The sequence below is a fragment of the Haliaeetus albicilla genome, chromosome 20 (assembly GCF_947461875.1).
Source record: "Haliaeetus albicilla chromosome 20, bHalAlb1.1, whole genome shotgun sequence".
Lineage (NCBI taxonomy): Eukaryota > Metazoa > Chordata > Aves > Accipitriformes > Accipitridae > Haliaeetus > Haliaeetus albicilla.
Genome location: NC_091502.1, coordinates 20,313,040 through 20,335,579, shown reverse-complemented (window position 1 = coordinate 20,335,579; position 22,540 = coordinate 20,313,040). Strand labels below are relative to the sequence as shown.

General features: G+C 40.8%; 1 protein-coding gene across 1 annotated transcript in view; it reads left to right on the top strand.

Annotated features, from left to right (window-relative positions):
* Positions 1-22,135, top strand: part of PRCP (prolylcarboxypeptidase) — a 31,115-nt gene extending 8,980 nt beyond the window's left edge. Inside the window, exons 2-9 of the mRNA XM_069808443.1 lie at positions 6,967-7,107; positions 8,245-8,346; positions 8,676-8,857; positions 9,591-9,748; positions 11,083-11,255; positions 11,774-11,938; positions 14,367-14,554; positions 18,919-22,135. Of these exons, the coding sequence (XP_069664544.1) occupies positions 6,967-7,107; positions 8,245-8,346; positions 8,676-8,857; positions 9,591-9,748; positions 11,083-11,255; positions 11,774-11,938; positions 14,367-14,554; positions 18,919-19,123 (1,314 nt within the window). The 3' untranslated portion in view covers positions 19,124-22,135. The remainder of the gene's footprint in view (positions 1-6,966; positions 7,108-8,244; positions 8,347-8,675; positions 8,858-9,590; positions 9,749-11,082; positions 11,256-11,773; positions 11,939-14,366; positions 14,555-18,918) is intronic.
* The last annotated feature ends 405 nt before the right edge of the window (positions 22,136-22,540 follow it).

Below are 22,540 nucleotides of genomic sequence, written 5' to 3'. Positions count from 1 at the left end.
TCACTGTGACTGCTGGAGGATTTTAGATCTAAGTAATTAAAGCCTAACTGTGTTTATGGACTTCATTTTTACATGGTAAACAGAATCTGGAGTTTCGATTGCAGCACAAAATGACTAATGGTATGTGGAAGTTGACACCAATTTGTTTGTGTTCTTGTTAACTGCTGAAGTTTCCAATATAAAAATAACATTTCATCATATACTGTTTGGGAACTGTTTGTTTCTAACAAGGGTTGACCTGAGTAGCCTGATGCTTTCCTACAGCATATCCTGTAGCTGTTTAAATGTTCTTGATCTTTTTAAGTGTCATGTCCAAACTGTGTGACTCAAGGCTGGTGTAGAGTTCCTGTCTGAGGCTTTCCTTGTCAGTGCTTTTTAATCACTGAAGTGATAAATGAGTGCTAAAAGCAGACTTCCTTAAACAGTTGCAGCCTCCCAAGAGCAGGTGACATGGTTTCTGCGGAAAAGAAGCTTCAGTAAAATAAAGAAAGCATGATTCTAGTCAAAGGCTGTGTTCACAAGGTCATAGTTGCAATGGAAGAGATCCTTCCACTACAAGGATCTTAAGCCTGCATTTGTTTTGGTGAGCATGTTTGGCTGAAAGCCAATTCTAACCAAGGAAAAACTGGTAACAGTTGCTTTAGACCATCATGAGTAGAACAGAAGTTGGAATTAATTAGTAGGCAAAAAACATGCATATTGTTATGTCTATGTTTTGATAAATGTGACAGATTAAAGAAATAAAATTAAATCTGGTGAACAAAACCTCTGAATTGTGGGGAGTGTGGAAGATTACAATGACAGAGTCCATCTCTTCCAATTTTCTTACATTATTTATGTGTAGGACTTTGAAGTTAGTGGGTTACACAGCCTGATGCAAGAAGGTGCAGTCTAGATCTTCCTGCTCTTCCACAGAGCATTAAATGATCATGCATTTCAACAGACTGGTGCTAATCCTCAGTGTCTGCTGTCCCTTGCACAAGTATCAGCCTAGAAAGCAAGGAAACACCTCATTCCTTGCATTTAAAATGGAAAAATAAAGCTAACCTTGATTTTCTTGTTTGTTTTTTTTTCTTTTCTTTCTTTCCTTCTGCACTAAATGAGCAGGGACAGAGAATCTTACCAGCTGTCGGTGAGATGAAGCCTCAGTTGTGGCACACTATGATGCACGTAAATATGCGATAGGAGGAAACGGAGCAACAAGAACAGTGTCAGGGAGGGAGACTTTTTTAAAAATTTATTTTTTAGCTTTCATTTCTGGTTCTGTGTCTCCCCTGCCATGCCATAAACTGTGTGAGTTTGTATTTTTTTAGTGGTACTCTACTGCTGCAATGGTTTTTATGAGCTTGAATATTTAATTAAATGTAGTAGTACTTGTAACAAAATTTGGGCCTCACTTGAATACAATGCTGTGCAAAGATGACAAGGCAGTCCCTGCCCTCACGAACTTCCAACTTAAATGGAGGAAGCAAAGATTATAAGAGGAAACAAAACTAATAGGACCAGCTAACCAGGCTGGAGTCCCACAGCCTGTCAGGAGTAAAACCAGGAATAGAAACACATCAGTGAAATCCCAAAGAGGCTAGTGCCCACACTGCTGTTCACACAGGAGGATATCCTCAGACTATCCTGTATCTTCCTGTCCTCAGGAAATAATTCAGACAGGATGAGCACTCAAAACAACCCCATGAATGTGTGGTGGGTGGAGCATGACTCTTGAAATCCCCTGGCTTCTTACCAGTAAAGCAACTGACTTGGTTTCACATGGAATATCCAAGTTTGGGAAAATAAAGCTATTGCATAGAGGATGGAAATTCAAGGCGTGACAGAAGGGCTTTCAGAAACTCACAATCTTGTCAAACTCAAAAGCATAAAACCATCAGGTGCTGATTTACCACCTCGAATGACATTAAATGCTTTTGGTTAGAAACTACCCTGTGAATTACAGTCTCTCTTTGATAAAGGGTTGGGTTTGCTGTCCTGTCTCTGTAATCACTAATGACCTTAAGGTGCTGCTGAGAAGGAAGTGGGTTTTAGCCCATGTGTCCTGTTTTGCCTTTGTACTTCACTCATTTCCATAGTTCCTGAATGCTTCCAGGAGTATATTAAGCAGACTAACATCTGTACAATAACTAACATCTGTTGTGCTTTTTTCCTCCTCCCCAGGGGAGATCTGTGGCAGAGTAGCTTGTTTTACTTTAAATGGACTTCCAAAACCACAAAAAAAGCACATTTAAAAAAAAAAAAAGCCACCCTGAGATAAGTCATCTTTGAGAGATTGACAAAAGCATGTGATACATGTGTACATATAAGGTAAAGTCAAAGAAATGTGCCATGTATTTCAAGCTGAAGGCAGCAAGGTGCATTTTGGCCCTTCCTTCCAATGTGAGTTCGTTCTCCTTGTCCTGAGCCATGAGTTGCAATTCACTGTAGAAACTTTCTCTGAGCTAAAGGATCAAAGCTGCTGACTAGAGCCTTCAGCCTGGAGCTCTCATCAGCCTCTTGGGCACAATGTCTCGTACTGCCTACTGCCATTTTTAATCAAACTCAGTGAGTGCAGTTCTCAGAAGCTGTGCTTTGGGTAGTGGCTGCAGTCTTCCATCTGGAGCTGGCTGCCTCTCAAGCAATCTGTTGTGTCTACGTTTGTATTTTGCCCAAATGCTTCATGAGTCTTTGGACTCAAAAGTGCAGGAAAATACAAGATGATTCATTTTTTTGATTAAGGTTTGTGAAGATTTTTGTACATGGAACTGAAATTTTGTTGCTCGCTTTCTTTGCCTCGCAGCTGTAGCTCTTCAAAGTATTCCTATCCTGCCTACCTCAACTGACAAAAGTTTCCCTTAAACTTACTCATAACTTACTATCAGTACTCCTTTTTCTATTTTTATCCTTCCTTTTATTAATATCAGAATGATTGTTTCTGTGTCAGTGTTTTATGTACATCATAGCTCCACTTGAAAACATTGCTGTTGTATGCTGCTGATGATTGTATTCTTACTTCTAACCAAACTTGCTAGGTAGTCCTGTTTACAGAAGATTAAAACTTTAGGCTGTGTAACTGGTTTGGATTAATCCTAGAATAGTTTAGTTTTGGAAGAGAACTCTGCGTGTCATCTGGTCTAACCTCCACTCAAAGCAGAGCCAATTTCAAAATTGTATTAGGTTGCTCAGGACCTGCTGACATCCTGGCAATAATTGTATTTATGAAAATTTTAAGTAGAAAAACTTCATATATGCTAGTATAACTTCTAACCAACAGTTAAGGTACTGTAAGTGTGTACTAAACTGCTTTTTTCTTTTTGCTGTTGTGGTCTATTCTATTTAAGTCTGGTTGCAAAAGTCATTGCTTTTGTCTTACTCCTTTTGCATAAGTGCAGAAAAGAAATTTTATGGTTCAACTTTTTAATGAGATCTGACTTAAGAAAAAAAAGCAAAAAAAAATCTGGGTGATTTGCCTTGTAAAGTATACTTCATACAGTTTGTGGGGTTAATTACTTGTTTGCATACCTGTTCTATAGAGGATAGTGAAAGAAAGCACTTGTTGAATGAGAACCAGCAGCTCCCATGCGCAGCCCTGCATGTTCCTGCAGCCTAGTTTGGCTACACGACAGCTCCATCTGCTGTTCTTGAACTACAGCGTTCCCTTGGTGTCCAAACCTTTCACTTCACAATTCTGTATTGATTCTTGTGCTTCTTCCCTCTGACTTACTAAATTTTCAAACAGTTTTTACTCTTGTAAGGAGATATTCTTTGGGACACCTCCCAGCTGTGTTTTGATGTTCTGGATTCAGAATTTTTTGGCAATAACCAGCAGCTGTAACATCTTTCTCTCTTTCTTTGTCTCTGTTACAAATGTTAGGGTTTGGGGTTTAAGTCATGTCTTTTCAAGGGTAAGACACAAGTTACTACAAGGTATGAAGCCCTGTCATCTAGCAGTCAAGCTGTTCCTGCTCTTCAGTTGAGTAATAGGTACTTCGGATTTTTTTTCTGGAGAGGTCTGGACTTGAGTGTGTGCTGCCTGGGATCTTACATGTGTCCATGGTTTGATGTGTTACAAATAGAGGCAGCTTAGCTGCCGTGAGGCTATCAAAACTTTACAGACTGAGGGAGGAGTGGGAAAGAATGTGACTGATGGCAGTGAGTGAGTCTACAGCGTGGCCCAGAGTCAAGATAGAGAATTGTGACACTTTGATCAATGTGGTTACTAAAACTGGCAAAAGAAAACTTAAATTCCTGTACTTTTCTTCCTCTTGGTATTGAGAGGCAGACTCACTAGAGCACTGGGATTTTGATGTTTGTTTTGTGGGAGTGGACTGACAGGTCACATCACAAGGAAACCATAGTAAATCATATCTCTAAAGAAAACTAGCCATCATTCAGGAAAATATATTCATATTGGAGTATTACTATTCTAATTTTCCGGCTCCTGTGGGATAGGAACAGTAAGATGGGCTTTAGAATCTGTTCTGCACAATATCCCATTGAATAACCTCAGCCTGGTGCCAAAAGGATGCTTATCTGTTAAACTATTCTGATTTTTTTCCCTCTTCCCACTCCCCCACCCCCATATGTTTTTTTCTGTTGCATATTAAGCTGCTTGTACTGAGGAGATTTTGGTACATATCTTTGTAGTTCAGGAAAGTTGAATACTTTTTGTGGTGTAGTTTTGTAGTTGGTGCAATGGCTTCAGGCAGGAAGGATGTGGAATCAAGTTTTAAAGCTAAATGTTTAATTATAGATGATTCCATAAAAGGCAGACAGGACATAGGAGCTTATTTTTTCCTATCTGTGGCTAGCAGCCTAACCAGAAAAGTTAAATAGAAAAAGATACTTCTGCCCTTTACAAACAGACCTGAAACAAAAGATGTATTAGTTGTACTTTCTAATAGTGTTGGAGAAAGACTAGACTATAGTATAGTCTGACTAGACTAGACTAGACTATAGTATAGTCTGACTATACTGTGATTTTTATTAGAAGTGCCTTATCTAACCCTTTTCTTTAACTGTCCCAAGGACTTATGACCAAAGACTTTTTCAGTTGCTGACCTTTCAGTTGCTGACCTTGCTCTGCCTTTCTATATCTAATCACTACATCTAATCAGTCTTGATTATGCTTGATGTAGAAAGTGAAACTAAAATTAATAACTGCGAATGAGAAAGGAGCAGGTGAGTTGTCAGTGTAAAATAAGCCCAGCATATGTTGTCAGCACTTGAATTCAGTGAGAGTCCTTAAATGTGCGCATGATAACATCACCACGTACATATGAGTAAGTAGTAAATGGTCCCACTGAGCAAAACTGTAGAACATGCATAAATTAGTCTTATTTGGGTCTGGACGTAGTCACTGAAGTTAACTTATTCAGGGCGAAGACATTCTCTCATGTCTGTCAAGACCATGCAAAGACCTTCAGCTGCTCCTGCTGTTCTGCTAGCCATGAGCTGCAACACAACTGTCCTCTCACTTCAGTCCAGCAGTGAGAAAGCTTTGGGAGAGTTTGGGAAAGACACTTTGCAGCAGATTGTATGTCTTAAGTTCCTGCACTCTGTTTGACCCAAAGCAAATATAAGTACATGGTGTGGAGTAGCTGGATCCTGCAGGTCAAGAGTTAGGCTTTCCTGAGCTGCCTGGAGGAATCTGCGTAGCAGTTAGGTCACTAAGTTAGCAGCGAGTGCTTGCATTTGTGTGTAGTTTGCTGCTTTTTAACATTAACTTGCAGATATTCTCAAAGTAGGAAATGTGAAAGGTTGGTTCCTGGAGCATCTGAGAGATTTGGCAGAGTTGTCAGTGTAAAGACAGATGGGTGAGCAGAGATGTTCAAGCCAGCAGATGTCAGGCTGTTACCGCCAGCAAGAAACTATGAAGGGAGAAGATGATGCTTTATGCTGATGCAAGTCCAAATTGGGAAGCTACAAGTTCTCTTCAACTGTTGAATAAAAGTAGTGATGATTTGTGACTACATGGTAATTAAGCGGCATAGCTCTTCTGGAGTAGTTGTGTGTTTTGTTTTGGTTTTTATTTTTTTTATAGTAGAAGCCTATGTGGGTATTCCAGAATAAGATTGTCTATGCAGGGAATTACTTTGTAAAAGCAATTGATAAACTTTCCAGTATGGATGATTGCTTGGGGAAGGATGGGTCAAGGAGGATAGTGCATACAAAGCAGTGTGAATAAAAGCTGAAAAACTGACTTTAGGAATTGAACTTAAATTTCTAATGAGGGAATGAAGCTAACACTGTGGGGTTTGGTTTAAGTGGTATGTATAGACTTCCAATATTTGTAGGGCAGTGGAAAGAATTGGGGAGGGTATGTGAATTAGTGAAAATTGCAAGGAGAGAAGAAGCATTCCATAAAACTTTGAAAAATCTGTCAATAGTACAACTACTACAAGGAATTAGTATTTTCTAAGAATTAAAAAAAAAACCCAACACTTTCTAACAAGAATCTGTTTAAATTTCAATCTTATGCTGAAAGGAGGAGAAAAGGAAGAGGGGTTGGGTATGTTTTTTTGTTGTTTGTTTGTTTGTTTTTTTTAAATAAATAAGGCTAGTAAGGAATTTTCCTAAGACTCAAAACACTGCAGGACAGTGACTCTTTTTACTTGTTGATACAGTTTTATTACATCAGATACTTAATTGATCCCTCAGCAGATTTGTCCGATTACCTAAATATATTTAGAATCTCTCATGTTAAGTATGATGCTATAAAAAGGGCATGGATTTTTTTATAGCTGACAATAACTTTTCTCCTTCAGTGTATACAGCTGTAATTTTGGCTGGTTTCCATCCTAAAGCAGGAGAATTTTGATGTATTAGGAATATAAATTAATTCAATGTCATTTTTTTTATCTTAGTAAAACTTTTCTGCTGTTCTTTATTTTTCGTCTGCAGAGTAATTGTCAACACTTCCAGTGGACTCTGGGATCAACTTTAGCTTTCTGAACATGTTGTTGTTCCTTGTTCTTACAGATTGATCACTTTGGATTTGATGAAAATCTTACATTCCAGCAACGGTATCTAGTAGCAGATCAGCACTGGAAGAAAGACAATGGACCAATACTATTTTATACAGGCAATGAAGGAGACATCACATGGTTCTGCAACAATACGGTATTTAGAAAAGAGATTCTTGATTCTTAAATTAGTCCTTCTTTCCAGTAGTGGCATACTGAAAAAATAAGGAAGAACAAAGAGACAGTGTCAGAATCTATCGTTTAAAGAGAAGTTTGTAATGGTTGTTATGGTTGTTACAGGAGAGGAGGAAGCTGAACAAAAGTACAGAAAAAGTTTTAGGGGGTTCAGGGTCCTATTTGAAGCCCATAGAAATCAAAGCGATGCACTTACATTAACTTCCTGCAGTAGTGAAGAAAATTTCTAGAATAAACACTGTAAGGTGCCTCAAGCTAAGAATGCAAAATTTTGGAGCAAATTACATCTATCCTTGTATTTTAGGTTCCCCAAGTAAAATGGGAGGTTTTGATAGTTGTTTTTTCTCTATAAGAAAAATGTGAAGTGAAATGAAGGGGGCTGGAAATCAAAGATAGATTATTCTTGTTCTATGACAAGACCTGTGGAAATTTTTACTTCCCTGACTGATACAAATGTAGAATGGAGTGTGGGTATTTTTCAGCCACTTCAATACAAAGTCCAGTAACACAACAGGAGGTGGCATGTGCTCAGCTCAAAGCAACCAAGGACTGCCTACACACTTTGTTCGGTCAGCAGGCGATCTCTGTCTGCTTGTTTCCATAACTGGTGGTAACAAGCTGCTGTCAATAAGTAATAACAAGTAGTAGTTATTTATTAGTTGGAAATAAGTGTATTGCAATGCTCTAGATTATTGCTTATAGCCAAACAATTTTTTTGTTTTCTGTAATGTAGTCCTAACTCAAATGCATGCTTTTCTCCTGTAGCTTTTTTCATTTCCTGTGGATTAATCTTATGCTGTAGGAGTTCTGGCAGGATTGCCTGTGTCTATTCACAAAACAATACTGCTTAATATTTTGCAGCATTTAAATATACATATTTTCTTTGTACGTGTCCCTGTCTCTGGGTGGATATCTGTTTTGTGTGTCTTTCTTGCTTCAGTGATACTTTAAAACTAAAATGTACTCTGTCTTTCTAGTTGTATTTTGATAGTGATATCGTTCTAATCAAAGAATAAGAGTTGGAATACACTAGACTGGAAGTAGAGACTTTGAAAATAATTGATTCAACTTATTTAAGTGTCTGTTTTCCTCCAACCAGGGTTTTATGTGGGATGTGGCTGAAGAACTTAATGCCATGCTAGTGTTTGCTGAACATAGATATTATGGAGAATCTTTGCCCTTTGGGAATGAGTCTTTCAGCGTAAGTGTCGTCTTTTGTCTTCCTTAAATGTGTTCTATGCAAACATAATTCTGCCTATTGTAATTCTTGCCAGTGCAATGATTGTTAGCCTGAGTAAGATTTAAATGTGCTAGAAGTACACAACTATCCTATTTTTGTAACTATCAATTCTAGGATAAAAAAAAAATTCTGAAATTTTTCCAGCACTTCAAGGCACACCTGCAAAGAATATTTCATTTGTTATCAGGCACATGTTTCGAACTCTACAGCTGCTGTGTGGGATAGAAAGACTGCTGCTGGAAGTCACTCCTGTGCTATATATGTATTATAACCTGCTTTCTTTGTCTCAGGATTCCAAGCATCTGAATTACCTGACATCAGAACAAGCTCTGGCAGACTTTGCAGTACTAATTGAGTACTTAAAAACGACCATTGCAGGAGCCCGTTACAGTCCTGTCATAGCTATAGGAGGATCTTATGGAGGAATGCTTGCAGCCTGGTTTAGGATGAAGTACCCCCATGTGGTAGTTGGGTGAGTGTACTCATCCTGCTCAAACACAGAGCAGACATTTGTTACTTCTGTGCTATAAATATTACGGCACTAGGAGAAGTACCATAATTCAAGGTAGCTTGAATTTTTCACTATTGGGAGGAAGAATAAAGTTACCTTTAATTTGGGAAGAGGCACTCTTTGCCTAATAAAGACAACTGTAGGTCAGCAGGTACTGGATGGTGTGTATTTTCAGACCTATCTGTTGGTTTTGTAAAAACAATTATTATGAACACTGACTTTGCACCTAATTTTTTTTTAAGGTCACCAGACTTACTGGTGGCTTGAGGCAGGTCTTTAATCTCTTCAGTGCCTTAGTTCTTCTCTGGGAAACAAGAATAGTAATTCCCCTACCTTTGTCTGCTAGAGAGTAGATTTTTGTGGGCAGGGGCTCTCCTCAGTTGAGTTTTCATAATGCCTAGTGAGAAAGACATAGTTGCTAGATGAGAATGAAAACAATAAAGTAAGCAAGTTTGAATTTCAACTTTATGTATTTACTGATATCTTTGTACTAGTGTCTAAGACTTAAAACCTTCAACAGCCTTTGCATGCAGACCTATAGAATAGTTTTGCAACATCATGGTAAGTTCGCCTAGGGCTCAGTATCCAAGCTGAATTATAAATGCTACTTAGATAGTGACTGTGGGGAGGGTATTGACCAGAGGATGGAATTTCACTTTGCAGGGGTTCAGGATGTTTTTCTGTCCATTTGCAGAGCTCTGGCAGCCTCTGCCCCAATCTGGCAGTTTGGTGATTTGGTTCCGTGTGGCACTTATTTCAGCATAGTGACCAATGATTTCAAAAAGAGTGGGACAGGCTGCTCAGAAAGCATCCGGAATTCCTGGAATGCCATTAACCACCTTTCCTCAACAGGTAAGACCTCACCAATACCTTTTTTCAAAGGGTGGTGATGTTCAGGATTGTGTTACGCATTCATAAAATCAGCAAGCTTGTGTTATGGCTTTCACCTGTATATGTATTGGTGGTTTTGAAACTATACTCTTAGTACTGGAAACTGCCAAATGAGCTTAGCGTTATTTTTTTAAAAATGTCTGTTTTGTTGGATCACAAGCTCATTCAGGCCTGGTGTGATTCAGAATCCAGGTCCAAACACCCCTAAGGTCAGATAGGAGCTGACTCCAGATCAGAACCTCAAGGCTTGTATTCCTTTCTGACAAAGTAGGCTAGATAGCTGTTACTGTTAAAAAGAATAGTTTAAATACCAACTGAGGCAATTGGGTATAGAAAATCACTGCAATCCTTACAAATTCAGTGCTAGGGGCTCAGCTGGACTCAATGATCTTAAGGGTTTTTTCCAGCCTAAATGATTCTATGATTCTACAACTACCTGAAAGGAGGTTGTAGCAAGGGGATGTCAGTTTCTTTTCCCAGGTAACAAGTGATAGGATGAGAGGAAATGGCCTCAAGTTGTGCCAGAGGAGGTTCAGATTGGATATTAGGAAAAATTTCTTCACCAAAAGGGTTGTCAGGCACTGGAACAGGCTGCCTAGGGAAATGGTTGAGTCACGATCCCTGGAGATACTTAAAAGACACGTAGATGTGGTGCTTAGGGACATGGTTTAGTGCTGGCTGTGGCAGTGTTAGGTTTATGGTTGGACTCTGATCTTAAAGGTCTTTTCCAACCTAAATGATTATATAATTCCATATCAGATGAGGTTGCTGTAGAGCAAAGGAATGCAATTTAAAAAAAAAATAAATCTTGCTACTTCAGTTCTGTGTCCTAAAGAGAAAGCCTGGTATGATGAGTTAGCTAATTAAAATCAAGGAAGCTGAATTGGATGAGTTTCTAGACCAGATCAAATAATGAAAGGGAAGGCCAGGAGAGTCCCAGGAGATCTATCGATTAATAGTCCTTGCACTGTGTGCTAGCTGGTTTGAAGTTTTCCTTTCGTTGGAAGAAGTGTGCCCTGATGTTACCTCCTAGCAAAAAAATGCCAAATATCTTGTAAATCTTTGGGTTTTTAGGTAACATTATCTTAGCTGTGATATACCCATACGCTGAAGTATGCAGATTGTATTTCCCTTCACTTAGAGGTGCTGACTAAAATTTGATCTGCTGTGCTTGTACGTATGTGGAATAATTTCACCAGATTATTTATACTAAGTGAAAATATTTTTTAGCAGCACAACTGACCTATGTGTTAATGGTACAATACATTAAATATTTAAATTTTTTTTTATTAAAGATGCAGGTTTACAGTGGCTTTCCAGCACATTTCATTTGTGCAGCCCATTAAAAAATCTTCAGGATGCTGCTCTATTGAAAAATTGGCTGAGTGAAACATGGGTAAACTTGGCTATGGTGAACTATCCCTATAAAGCTGACTTCTTGCAGCCTTTGCCAGCTTGGCCTATACAGGTAATTGAGAAACACTGTCTTTTAGAATTGACCATTTGGTTTAACTAATTCTCTCCTTTTCTCCTAGCCTGCACCTTTTCCTTTGTTTTTGACTCGATAGAACCAATGTGGCTGAAAAAAGAGAACCAGGGCAGTATCTTCTTGTGCATCAACTGGTTTGTTGACTAACTGCCACTTGTATGGCTAATAGGTTGCATCAAGAGCCCAGAAGAAGAGTGCCAGGGATGACTGAAAAGCTTCCGCTATCCTGCAGAGTTGTTCTTGAGGAACAGAAATGCTGCACAAAAAGCACATGCAATTAGACCTTCTGATGCCAGGCTTAGCTGCAAGAGCTTGCAATTAAAGAGAAAATTTTGAGCCTATGTCCTTTTTGATGTGGGAGAATTAGTGAGAGAGGAAATGTGGATCCCCACAAATGTATTCCTTGCAGGGTCACTTCTCAAAGCAGAACCATCAGGTATCATGTGTTAATCTTTATTTCTTGCAGATTTAGACCCCCTCTTCTCTCTTTGTTGCAGGAAGTCTGCAAGTTCTTGAAGGATCCCAGTCTCTCTGACAAATTGTTGCTGCAGAATGTGTTCCAGGCGGTAAATTTATACTACAATTATTCAGGAGAAGCCTCATGCTTAGACATGTCTGAGACTGCAACAAAGAATCTGGGCCAGTTGGGTTGGTACTATCAGGTATGCGCTCTATCCTTTCTAAATTGCAACTCAGTGAGGTTTTTTGAGCTAGAGCTGATGGCGAATTACCAAGTCATTTAGCTGTCAATATATTGTGCCAGATGTAATTGATGTACTGATGACAAATGTAATCATGAAGCAAGTATGATTGTATGGGGGAGGGCAAGGCAGAGAAGAGAAGCAGCTTTCCCAGGAGGTTTAGGTTGTGTCTTCATTATCTAGCTAATTGTTGAGTTTCAGCTCTTTATATTGACTGGAAAATGATGTACAGCAGCAGCATCTTGGTTTTGTAATCCCCCCATCACAGCTGTCCACCCCAATTTGTGCATGCAAATATGTCAGGATATGTTGATACTGATTGCTTTCAACTAAAGCTGTTTATCCTGTAGCTCACTGAGACACAACCTTCCCCATCAAGTAGGTAACAAAAAGAGATCCCTGTGGTAAGAGGTCCAGGGTATTCTGCTCTGCCTATCCCATTTACTAAGCACATGCAACACTCTTATATACAGTCTCTTGACTGAGGAGCAGGGCAGCTTCTTCCAGAAGCAAGGTCGTAAGAATTTGATGTTCAGGTTGTGACCTGCTCTTGGCTACTGTCTCCTATGTATTTGTTCTGCACAGCTCCAGGAGATGTGCAGGCTTTATATGTTGTCCTGTGAGAAAGGGGGGAAACACCATGTGGGTAACAAAGAATATGGCAGCTGTGCTCATCGAAACAACACATCCACTCTGCATTTTGTTTCTTGCCTGCTTCCGAAAGCATGTGGGAAAGGGAGCAAGTAGGAACAGACTGTGAGTTAGATTAATTGCTGCTGTGGGGGTTATGTTGCTTCCAGGGTATAATTTGTATTTCTTTTTTTAGCTAGTATCACTAAGGTGTCAGAGAATTCATTGTGTGAAAGATGAAATTTTTGCTTAGTATCTACAAGAAGAGTGATAAAGAGGATCTGGGGAACTGCAGGCCTGTCAGTCTGACCTCAGTGCTGGGGAAGGTTATGGAGCAGATCATCTTGAGTGCCATCACGCAGCATGTACAGGACAACCAGGCGATCAGGCCCAGTCAGCATGGATTTCTGAAAGGCAGGTCCTGCTTGACTAACCTGATCTTCTTCTATGACAAGGTGACCCACTTAGTGGATGAGGGAAAGGCTGTGGATGTCATCTACCTAGACTTTAGTAAAGCCTTTGACACCGTTTCCCACAGCATTCTCCTGGAGAAACTGGCTGCTTGTGACTTGGACAGGTGTACTCTTTGCTGGGTAAAAAACTGGCTGGATGGCTGGGCCCAAAGAGTGGTGGTGAATGGAGTTAAATCCAGTTGGTGTCCAGTCAGAAGTGGTGTTCCCCAGGGCTCAGTATTAGGGCCAGTTCTGTTTAATATCTTTATCAATGATCCGGACGAGGGGATCGAGTGCACCCTCAGTAAGTTTGCAGATGACACCAAGTTGGGCAGGAGTGTTGATCTGCTCAGGGGTAGGAAGGCTCCACAGAGGGATCTGGACAGGCTGGATCGATGGGCCGAGGCCAGTTGTATGAGGTTCAGCAAGGCTCAGTGCTGGGTCCTGCACTTGGGTCTCAACAACCCCATGCAACGCTACAGGCTTGGGGAAGAGTGGCTGGAAAGCTGCCCTTCAGAAAAAGACCTGGGGGTGTTGGTCAACAGCTGGCTGAATATGAGCCAGCAGTGTGCCCAGGTGGCCAAGAAGGCCAGTAGCATCCTGGCCTGTATCAGAAATCGTGTGGCCAGCAGGAGCAGGGAGGTGATCGTCCCCCTGTACTTGGCACTGGTGAGGCCGCACCTCGAGTCCTGTGTTCAGTTTTGGGCCCCTCACTACAAGAAAGACATTGAGGTGCTGGAGCATGTCCAGAGAAGGGCAACGAAGCTGGTGAAGGGTCTGGAGCACAAGTCCTATGAGGAGCGGCTGAGGGAAGTGGGGTTGTTCAGCCTGGAGAAAAGGAGGCTGAGGGGAGACCTTATCACTCTCTACAACTGCCTGAAAGCAGGGTGTAGTGAGGTGGGGGCTGGTCTCTTCTCCCAAGTAACAAGTGATAGGACAGGAGGAAATGGCCTCAAGTTATGGCAGGTGAAGTTTAGACTGGATAGTAGGAAAAACTTCTTCCCCAGAAGGGTTATGAAGCATTGGAACCAGCTGCCCAGGGAAGTGGTGGCGTCACCATCCCTGGAGATATTGAAAAGACCGTGTAGACGTTGTGCGTAGGAACATGGTTTAGTGGTGGGTGTGGCAGTGTTAGGTTAATGGTTGGACTCTATCTTAAAGGTCTTTTCCAACCTAAATGTTTCTATGATAGTTTGACAGTAATTACTGATCAAATGCTGTTTAGGCTTTTTTTATTTAAATACTGCACTAACAACTATAGGACGGTTTCCTGGGAATACATCTTGTTGTCTTGCTCTTTCTTTCAGGCTTGCACTGAGATGGTGATGCCCATGTGCACAGATGGTGTCAATGACATGTTCGAGCCTCAGAAATGGGACTTTGATGCACTTTCAGAAGAGTGTTACAAGCTGTGGGGAGTGAGGCCTCGTCCCTCTTGGATCCTTTCTATGTATGGAGGGAAAAACATAAGTTCACACAGCAACATTGTCTTCAGGTGAGACTTGCTTCAGCTTCTAGAGTGCAGTCTTACACCAATTTGGGTTGTCAGTGCAGAGAGCCTGCCTTAAGTAGCAAAAGGATCTGTCTCCAACACTCCAGCTCAATAAATGATGGGCATGCTTTGTGTTGCTCTTGAGAGTAAAATGGTCAAGTTGCAGTGGCCAAAGAAGCCAACTGTTCTGTTGCTGCCTGTGTGACTCTAAAAGAAGAATCTGGGTTGGGATTCTGCCAAATGTAATTTTCTTCCCATGTGGATTCCTTCTTATCTTGTGGCCAAAGTCCAGGCTTCCCATGCTGGTAAATCCGTTTAGCTTTTATGAAGCCAAAGCACAGTCTCTTCCACATAAAAGGAAAGTCTAAACAAGCTCTAGCTGTGGCACAGGACCTTGGTCACTAAAACTGTTGCTCAGGGTGATAGCCTTGTGGATGGGCTGGTGTGCTGTTCCTCTTCCCTCTCTTTTCTGTATCAAAGGGAAAGTAACTTGGGGAGCTTTCCTATCACTGCCAATTGCCCTTTTCTTTTAGTGGTAATTAGGCAAGCTTCAACAAACTTGTGCAAGATCCAAATACAAGGAGATGCTTCCATTCTAGCAAGACATACTGGTGATACAACAAGTTTGTCTGAAACACTTTTGTATGTGGACAATAAGTGAAATAATGTTTCAGTCTAGTGCAAAGATTAGTGCATGTTGCTTGCTCTCTACTCAGCCTTCACTTTCCTTATTTTAAGGTTAAACTCTGCTTTCTTTAAAAGGAAGTTCATGTAGCTGTACTTCTGCTGTGAGGTGATACAGAGTTTTGAACAGCCAAGTACTGGCTGTTCATTAGGTTGTTATGTGGTAGGGAGGCATTTAATAAACCCATTAAAGCCAGTGCTTCAGGAGTTCCGACTTGCTGTACTGATTGCCCACTGCGGGCAGCTTCTGGATATGTAGTCCTTTGTGCTCTGGTTAAAATTGTGCAAAGCCTTTTTCAGAGAAAACCCTGCCACTTCTTTAAACAAAACTCAAAATTAGTCTGTTGGACTTGGTAAATAGGTGTGTATTTTAAAAGTAGAAAGTCCTTACTTGAATTGGGGATTATTCTCCGGATTTTAGCTATTAGCGTTGGTCTGTTTGACTCCAAAGGCCTGTTGCTTTCCTCTTGTTTGCCTTTTGCTGTTTCTGTCCCAGCAGGATATCTGCTCTAGAGTGAGAAATTCCACCCTTTTCCAAAAAACTTTTTGATGAAAAAAAATTTGTTGGTTTAACTTAATTTTTGCAGAGTGGTGCTTATTTCCAAGGCTTGACAGCTCTGTACAGTAGAAATCAGCTTTGTAAGCGATAGACAAGCAAACAAATATAAATAAGTGTTAAGAATTTATGCCAGCTGAAGGAGCTTTAAATGAGAAAAGCTTGAAAGCAACGAAATGAATGAAGTAGTGCTGTACGCACAAAGCTTTGGGTCTCAAGCTGGGTTGTTTCTCTTCGAACAAATACATTGTCAACACTGTACATTTTATATAAGAGCCTTTTATCCTTGAACACTGTAGAGTGCTTTACAAAAAATATCCCTGTGTTTACCAGAGGATGCAGCTCCCTGTGGGGTAAAAAGCACTGTTTCAAGTGTCAGGCAACTTGCACAACAGTTTAGCTCAGGAAGGGAAGAATACTTCATCTAAAGAGAACCACTGTCGGGTGGATTTATCCAGCTGCAGTGGGATTGGCCAGGATGCTTAAACTGGTGTTGCCACATCTCGCTCTGCGAGCAGCGCGTTGTACATATTGTATGGTATCGATGCAGGAATCTCCATTGCCACTTTGGTACCTTCTTGGAGATAATCTAGTGTGTGAGTAGTTACTTAAGCTGTAGGCAGATATTACTTGCCTGTCCTGGGCAGCACATCGTTACTAAAACACTACTTTGAGGAAATTAGGTTTTTCAGAACCCTGTTTGCCCTTTCTCTTCCAGCAGCTTCCACTCCTGATACTCTTACTGGAACATGCTGTGTACTTGGTGTGGAAGTGCTACACAGTGGTGGAAATGGTGTTTTGATGCTGTTCATGCATGTGGTGGCAGAGAGCTTGTAGCAGTTAGTAGTGTCTTGTCATCAACATACTATGGTGGTCAAAATCAGCCCAGGTTGAATCAGACAGTACAAAATTTGTTGTGCAGAGTCTGAAAATTGGTATGGATCACACCTAGGTTGTATGCTTCTAAGTTAGGGCAACCACCTATCCAGTTTTGCACTGGCAGGGGAGAGGCAGAAAATGAAGGCTCTGTTTTGAGAGATACTGGACCTATGTGCAGAAGAGGGTATTGTTAGCATAAAAGAAGGGAATGGAGGAAAAGAAGAGAAGGCGTAACAGTGCCTGGCTGAAGAGAAAAGGTGAGAGGAAAAAAGTTAATAAAAGGATACTTGCCACTTGTGGAGAGTGGATGTGTTAAAAAAGGATGCACAGACAGGGCTGCTAAGATTGTGTAAAACCTCTCCTTGTTCTGGGTAGGGCTGGAGGGCTGAGGAGGGTCTGATGACATGATAGGAAAGGAAACTGTTTGTGGGATAGGCAGGACCCTATTTATGCTGTCAAGGAAATATTACGAATTAAAAACAGAACTAGTGTGCTGATATTTTGCATTTGTTTTTTTTTTCTGAAGCTGTACTTGCCTGGCCACTGCTAGGAAGGAATGGCTGACTTTCTTATTCTTTCTTTTCTTTTACTATTTCTGTTTACATTGGGAAACTCCTGTCCTGCAAGATGGGCAACTGAGTACTTACATGCATGTGTAGTTTTAACACAAATAATCCATTCCAGTTGGTACTGAATTACCTTATTCTGTAAAGCTGTTAAGACTTATGATTATTGTGTGGTGAGCCCTCAGTCACCCCTCCTCTCAGCAAGTATCACTTCCCAAACTGTGTCAGTGACTCTGGTGCCATCACTTGGCAGGAGTCACAGAGGATGCATCCAGAAGCTCCCAGAAACAGCCAGAGACAGTGTTGTTTTCTTGTGGCATGCTTAGTTTCCACATGACTGGGACCAAAAGATCCAAGTTCATGTACATCTTGGGTCTCTCAGCAACTCATCCCCCTGTTGCCAAGGTGCTCTGCTGATTCAGGTGGCCTTTTAAATCAAATGGGTTTTGCTTATTGGTCAGGTCTGTATGCTTTTTGTTTTGTGAATACAAAATGTTTCTCTTCTCCTAAGTCATATTTAGAACCACTGAAAATAAAGAACTACAGAGGTTCAAGATACTTGCTTTATTTGTGTCTCCACTGAAAAAAGTATTAGTTCGGACCCCATCAGGTTTTTACTCTTAGTTATTTCCACAAAACTCTTTTTTTATTCATTATTTTTTTTCTGTTATTTTCTGGTGCTGCCATTGTGGTATCTGTCTAGCTGCATATCTCTTATCATCCAAGGATGTTTTAATTTCTTAGATCCTCCTAGAAACTTACACTGACATACAATAGTCCATCTCTAATGTTTCCTTTTGTGGGTAGGTCCAGTGTTTTAAGTAAGGAACAGGTTTAGGTTTGTGTAGTTCCATAAGTATACGGATGTTTCTTTGTGCAGAAAGATGGACCACATGTGGGAAGAATCTTGTGGTAAAGGAAAATAAGATGTAGTAGGGATTACTGGGTTGAGTCTGAACCTAGGAATGAGAGAGGCAAAACTCTCATCCCCATTCAGCCATTGGCCTGCTCCATGGACCAGGCATTATTTGGAGCCAGATCTACAGTGCAAGGAATCCTTTCATTGACTTGGGTTGAGGGAGGAGGGGGAGTAAATTGCATTAAATTGTCCTGTCCCAGAGGAAGAGTCATTGCAGACAGTTTTTTGAGGGATAAAAGCTTTATTTTAATATGGTTGGTATCAGAAATAAGGGGACTAATGGAAAGTCCAAGCATTTCTTTGCAAAACCAGGTTGGCACCCAGCTGAGACAGTAAAAGGTAGAATTCAGCTCTAAAAGGTCCAGTTAGTTATTAGTTTATGGCAGACTGTGAAGAAGGAAAGCAAAGTGCTTTTGATTTGGGAATTTGGACATGTCTTTGTACAGGGGAACCTGATCCTTTTATGAGAATGACAGGTGGCAGCAGATCTATCTCCAGAGGCTGCAACACTCTTATAGGTTATAATCTGAATTAGCAGATGATTGACAGAAGTGTAGCCTTCCTTAAGCTGCTAATACCTCTGTCAAAAAAGCTCTTTTCAGCAGGGGGGTGGGCACAAGACATTGAGACAGGGCTGAGGTCTGTTTCTGTTGGTACATATGCAAAACTAGTTGAAAGTCAATGTGGGTATGTTGACGTGAGCCGCAGCCCCACTTTTAACTGCTGTGTGGATATACCCTAATGAAGTATTCTTTCCTTACAGCAATGGTGGCCTGGACCCATGGTCTGCAGGTGGGGTGACCCAGAACATCACTGATTCCCTCGTGGCAATTGTGATCCCAGATGGAGCCCATCACCTGGACCTACGCAGCCGCAACCCTTTGGACCCCAAATCTGTGCAGCAAGCTCGAGCCTTGGAAATCCGCTACATGAAGCAGTGGATTGAAAAGGCCAAGCGCAACCACTGAAGTGGTACTGCAACAACTGTGGCCATTATACCTCTGTTGGCTTTGCTGGTAGTAGGGCCAGGCCTTACCACATGGTCATTTGAACATTTCACTCCTGCTTCCTCACCTGTGTTGAAGTGCTAACCATTGCTTGTGCCCATGAGAAAAGCAAGCAGCAGATGGATGGAGAGCATTCTCAGATAATAAAGTTCAGTCAAAGTGCATGGATTGAACTGCCTGCTCTGGCTTGCTTTCCTCTTCTGCTCTTCTCGAATGCTGTACTTTACCATAAAGAGTTCCTGTTCTAGGCTTGATGCCTTCCTCGCTGCGCTAGGTGATTGCCCTGACTGCTGGTATATACAGTGGATTAAATGGCAGTGCTGTTGATGATGAAACTCCTGCTGCCTTCAGTGGGATTGGATTTCAGACATCCTCAGCTGGTGTAAACTGTCATGGCAGGGGCATGGAGGTAATGGGGGAACAAAAGCCACACCTTACTGTGATGTTTGGTGGAAAGGTAGGGAAGGCATGGGGAAACTGGCTGTGCTGTTTATAAAGAAACTAAACAGCCCTTACCCTTTGGAATTAATGCTGGAAAAGAAGCAAATATATTTTTCTTTTTTTCTTTCCCCCTTAGTTTTCTGGCAGCTTATTAATCAAAGCTGCCTCAGGTGGCTTTCCATTTTGCGCTATACTGAACAGTCAGGGCTGGGCCTGGACTCACTCTGCTGATAACTGGCTAAGCATGCACAATCTGCATCAGGGTTTTATTTCTTCCTTTGCTGTTTGTCCTAATTCTGAAATATCTGCCACTGTGATGATGGTTGCCAAAGAAAACTCTGGGTATATTTTGTGTGTGTGTGTGTGTGTGTGTATCCCCCACAAACACTTAGCTTTTTCAAATCAGGAAGCTTTCGAAGCTATTCTCTGGAAGAGCAAATGTGACACTTGTGCTGGCTAGATCTTATGAAGTGACAAATAATTGGGGTTGTGCCTTGTGTGGGTTCCTCCCTCCCCCCCATTCTGTGTATTGTTCAAATTCTGCATGATCTGTTTGCTGATGGCTCTTCAATAAAAGCCTTTTTAAAAAAATTGTTTGCGGGACAAACTATTCAAAACACAGAATGCAGCTATCCTCTTGGATCAGCCTAAAGCCTGATGCTGAGCTCAACAAGCCAGGTGCACTGGGCTTTCTGTAAGGCTTCCAAAACAGACAAACTGCCCTGATTCATGAGACAGCATATTTGACATTAATAAATGGCTGGGGCAGTCCCCTCGTTTTCCAGCTTTGGCTTCATTCACACTGAAGCCCTTCTTCAGAAAGAATTCTTTGCAGTTTAAAGGACAACTCCATTTCAGAGAGACTCGGGCAAGGCTTCTTGTCCCCAGACTTAAAATTCCAGTTCTCTTGAAAAGTTTTCTCAGCTTTCATGATATGCCTGATAGTTGAGTATTTTCCTAAGACACCAGGTGGCCTGTTCTGTTTCCAGTCTCTTCCCATCCTCTGGGAACAAAGCAAAGCCAACACTGAAATTTTGTATTTTAAAACACTTCTGTGCATCTTCTTTATGCTAGTTCCTAGCATTCCCTTGTCTTATGTTAAACATGGCATTTATGTTCAGACTCTGCAATCTGAACCTCTTGTGCCCTTGAGCAAGGTTATTATTTAAGAGACTATAGAGAACAAGACCAGAGAAGAACCACAGGGGGGAAAGGAAGAGCAATGTAGAATTTGTCTGAAACTTGTTGACTGAAAGCTGTTGGCAATCCCTTTTCCAATACTTCCAATTTTTGGTACTCTCCTGTAAATATACTCCAGTCTTTTGCTCATGTACTTCATAATGACATGGTGGCCTTGAATTTTTTTTGAAACAAGTAAAAATGATTTCTTAATCAAGTGGGTTACAGTCAAGAATTTAGAAATACCATTGTATCTTCTTATGTGTTTATTGATGTGTGGTCATGTCCTGGTTTACTGCAAGGCAAGGAATGGAATCTGCAAGAGTAAATATAAATTTGGGGATTGCAAATGGTTTAACTAAAGAAGCAAGAGCCTGGTCCAACTGCTCCCACTGATTGCTCAGAGTGTTACTCCAAGTGCAAATTCTGGGATAAACATTTCTATGTTGTATGGAGAAAGATGGGATGTTCATGTTGTTGGGCTGTGAACAGTCCAAATTGACAGCTACTGTATGTTGATAATCAGCTTGTGTCTCCTCTCTCTCCCCTGCTGGCTAACTTACTGTCTCAGGAAACAGCTTCTTTGTTTGGAAAACACTTTTTTGTTTCACTCAGCATAAGTACTTTAAACTTTCATTCCTCTTTTCTTTCTTTTTTAATTTCTTTCATAAGCAGAAAAAAATTGCCTTTAAAACTTTAAAATCCATGCAATTTTCAATTTTTAGAAATTACATTTTAAACCAAAAAATTGTTTGGTGTGGTTTTGGTTTGTTTTTTGGTTTTTTTTTTTTTTGCTTATTTGTTTTTTAATAATCTTACTATTCCATTCAGTTTCTGTCTGTGAGACTCTGATTCAAGTGCATTTTGGATCAGGTTCTTACTGCTTGGGCCAGCTTATGAATTAGGTGACTGGCTCATTTTTAATTGTTCTTCCTTTTTCCTTTTTTTCTGCTCAAGTTGAGTAGTTGAAACTTTTAAGTCTTATTTACCTTAAGTGTTCAGACTTCATCTTAAAATCTATGTATGCATCTCTGTATGCTACCGAGGGACTGTCTGTGGTGTTTGGCTACCTCATCTCAATGTTAGCTCTCCTGCTTGTTTCATGCAGGTGAGAACAAAATGGGCCATGGGAAATGGCCAACTTTCTTTCCAGGTGTATGAGGATGGGCCATACTTCATCTCAGGCTTATGTATGTCCTTGGCACATATCATGAATGATTGGAATTTAAAAATGTATGTTTTCTACTCATTGGGGAAAATGTAGAAGGAAAATGAATGAATGGTTTGCCCAACGCATGAATCTTACTGGTGAAACCACAGTTTTATGAATAAAAATGCATTAAAATAACAAAATGTGAGTTTCTGGAACTGGATTTTGTTTTGCAACGACATGGATTTTTATTCCTTGGCAGATCTGGAGTTGTGCAAATAACATTGTCTTGTTTGTGCTTGACTCAGGTGGAGTGGAGGAAAACTAGTTGAGGTAATCCTCAGGTTACACACACGCAGCAGTCAAGATGTCAGATTGCAGGTCTCTGCACTCATTTGGTAGTTTCTCACTTCAGAGGTGTAGCTGCGTGGTGAGGAGCAGTCGTATGAACTGGTTATTCTCCATAGGTGACCACGTTGAATGCAATCAAGCTAGCTATAGTGGGGAAAAATCCATTTTGTTTTTGAAAGCTTATTCCAGTCCCAAGCAAACACGCACTTCCTATGTGTCCGTGATGATGAAGGTTGTGTGGATGGATCCGTAAGGTT